Here is a 1,544-nt window from a genome sequence, read left to right on the forward strand (position 1 = left end):
TAGGCTGCTTTAACAGAGAATAAGGGAGGCTCCTCGTTGGCTTCAGGGTGGTGCCTGCTCGCACCCAGCCACCCAGCCAGCTGAGCCTTACATTCGGACAGATTCATACATTGACAGGTGAAGGTCAGGCAGTCCTTTCCTCCCTAGTCTACCACTCAGGATGACCTACAGCAGAGTGAGCGCTACCACCCCCTCATAGCCACATGGCCTTGAAGCTTTCTCTACCATTTTTTTTTTCTTGTTTGCTTTGCTGATTGTGAATACTTCCTTCAAAAGAGGAAAATGCTGGCTGTGCCCTTTTGGGCGTGGAGGTGCCTGGAAACCCTGGGCTCTGAACGGGCAGATGACGAGTCGTGGGCTTGCAAAGGTTCAGGATGTGTAAGGAGTGACACGCTACCCCAGAGGCAGCCCTGTAAGCCTGAGTGTAGGAAATGGCGATTAACCCCAAGAGCCTAATTATGCCCTTCCTCCCCCTCCTTCTTCCTTTCATTCAGCAAACACGTAAAAGTGGTGCTATGTCAGGCGCTGTTCCAGGGTCTAGAGAGGACCAAGGGGAAGGGAGCGATCTTGGAAAGAGCTGTGTGTGGAGGGAGGAAAGCCAGTGCACAGGGGCCAGAAGGGAGGTTGTACCACAGGCACACTGAAGAGCTTTCAGGTCCCACAGGGAAAGTATAAGAAGGTTCCAGAAAGCAGGGAAGTTCAGATGGAGTTAGCATAGAAGGCGTCTGAAGAGGGAAGGGCCTACGTGGAATGGTTCAGACTTGGGCCACACTTTTCCTGGAAGCACAGTGTTTTAAAAAGAAGAAACATGGTCCTTGCACAGGGAGTGAAGTGAGAGACAACCATGGTGACTCGAGTGTGGTCCCCAGTGAGATTCCTCATCAAGGGAAGTGTGGTGGGAGGAGCACTCTACCTTGTTTATGACCAGGAGCTACTGGGGCCTCGTGACAAGAGCGAGGTGGCCTTAAGGAAGGCCGAGGAGGTAGTGCCACGAGCAATGTACCAGTTCAGCCAGTATGCGTGCCAGCAGACGGGTCTGGAGATGCCACAGCTCCCAGCCCCTCCAAAAATTAACTTTACAAACTTGCATGACTCCTGGAACTCATGCATCATCTCAGTCATGGAAGTTTTGTCTGTGGCCCCCTCCAAGGCCCAAGAATACTCCAAGGAGGGCTGGGAGGATGTGAAAGAACACAGCAAGTAACGGATGCAACCTTCCCCAGGGTTACGGGGGTGGTCAAGACCAGGATATGGCAGACCTGACCACAGTGGGAACTCCACTCTGAGGGCAGCTTCCAGCATTGCTGGCCCAATAAAGGACTTGGGAATGGTCCCTGACCAGTGCTCAGGTGGGAGCATGTAGAGAGCTTCTGAGGGACCTGCATTACCTGGGCTTTGGGGGTGGGTATTCCTGACTCCTGGCAGCCTTTGCTTGGGGGTGGGGGGAGGCCTGGCCAACAGGGATCCCTATGTTCAGATGTGATTTTTTTTTAACTTGAAGAAGAAGAAGAAGAAGAAGAAGAAGAAGAAGAAGAAGAAGAAGA

At 52.5% G+C, this 1,544-nt stretch overlaps 1 protein-coding gene across 1 annotated transcript; it reads left to right on the forward strand.

The window, feature by feature from the left end:
• Positions 1-844: 844 nt before the first annotated feature.
• On the forward strand, positions 845-1,204 carry LOC129683462 (MICOS complex subunit MIC13-like). The gene has a single exon (XM_055616211.1). The coding sequence runs from the start codon at positions 845-847 to the stop codon at positions 1,202-1,204; it is 360 nt and encodes a 119-aa protein (XP_055472186.1).
• The last annotated feature ends 340 nt before the right edge of the window (positions 1,205-1,544 follow it).

This window comes from Psammomys obesus, unplaced genomic scaffold, assembly GCF_907164565.1.
Source record: "Psammomys obesus unplaced genomic scaffold, mPsaObe1.curated_primary_1811, whole genome shotgun sequence".
NCBI classification, from domain to species: domain Eukaryota; kingdom Metazoa; phylum Chordata; class Mammalia; order Rodentia; family Muridae; genus Psammomys; species Psammomys obesus.

Excerpts from the sequence above, each read along its gene's own strand:
- LOC129683462 (XM_055616211.1), top strand. The coding sequence starts at position 845 with ATGGTGACTCGAGTGTGGTCCCCAGTGAGATTCCTCATCAAGGGAAGT.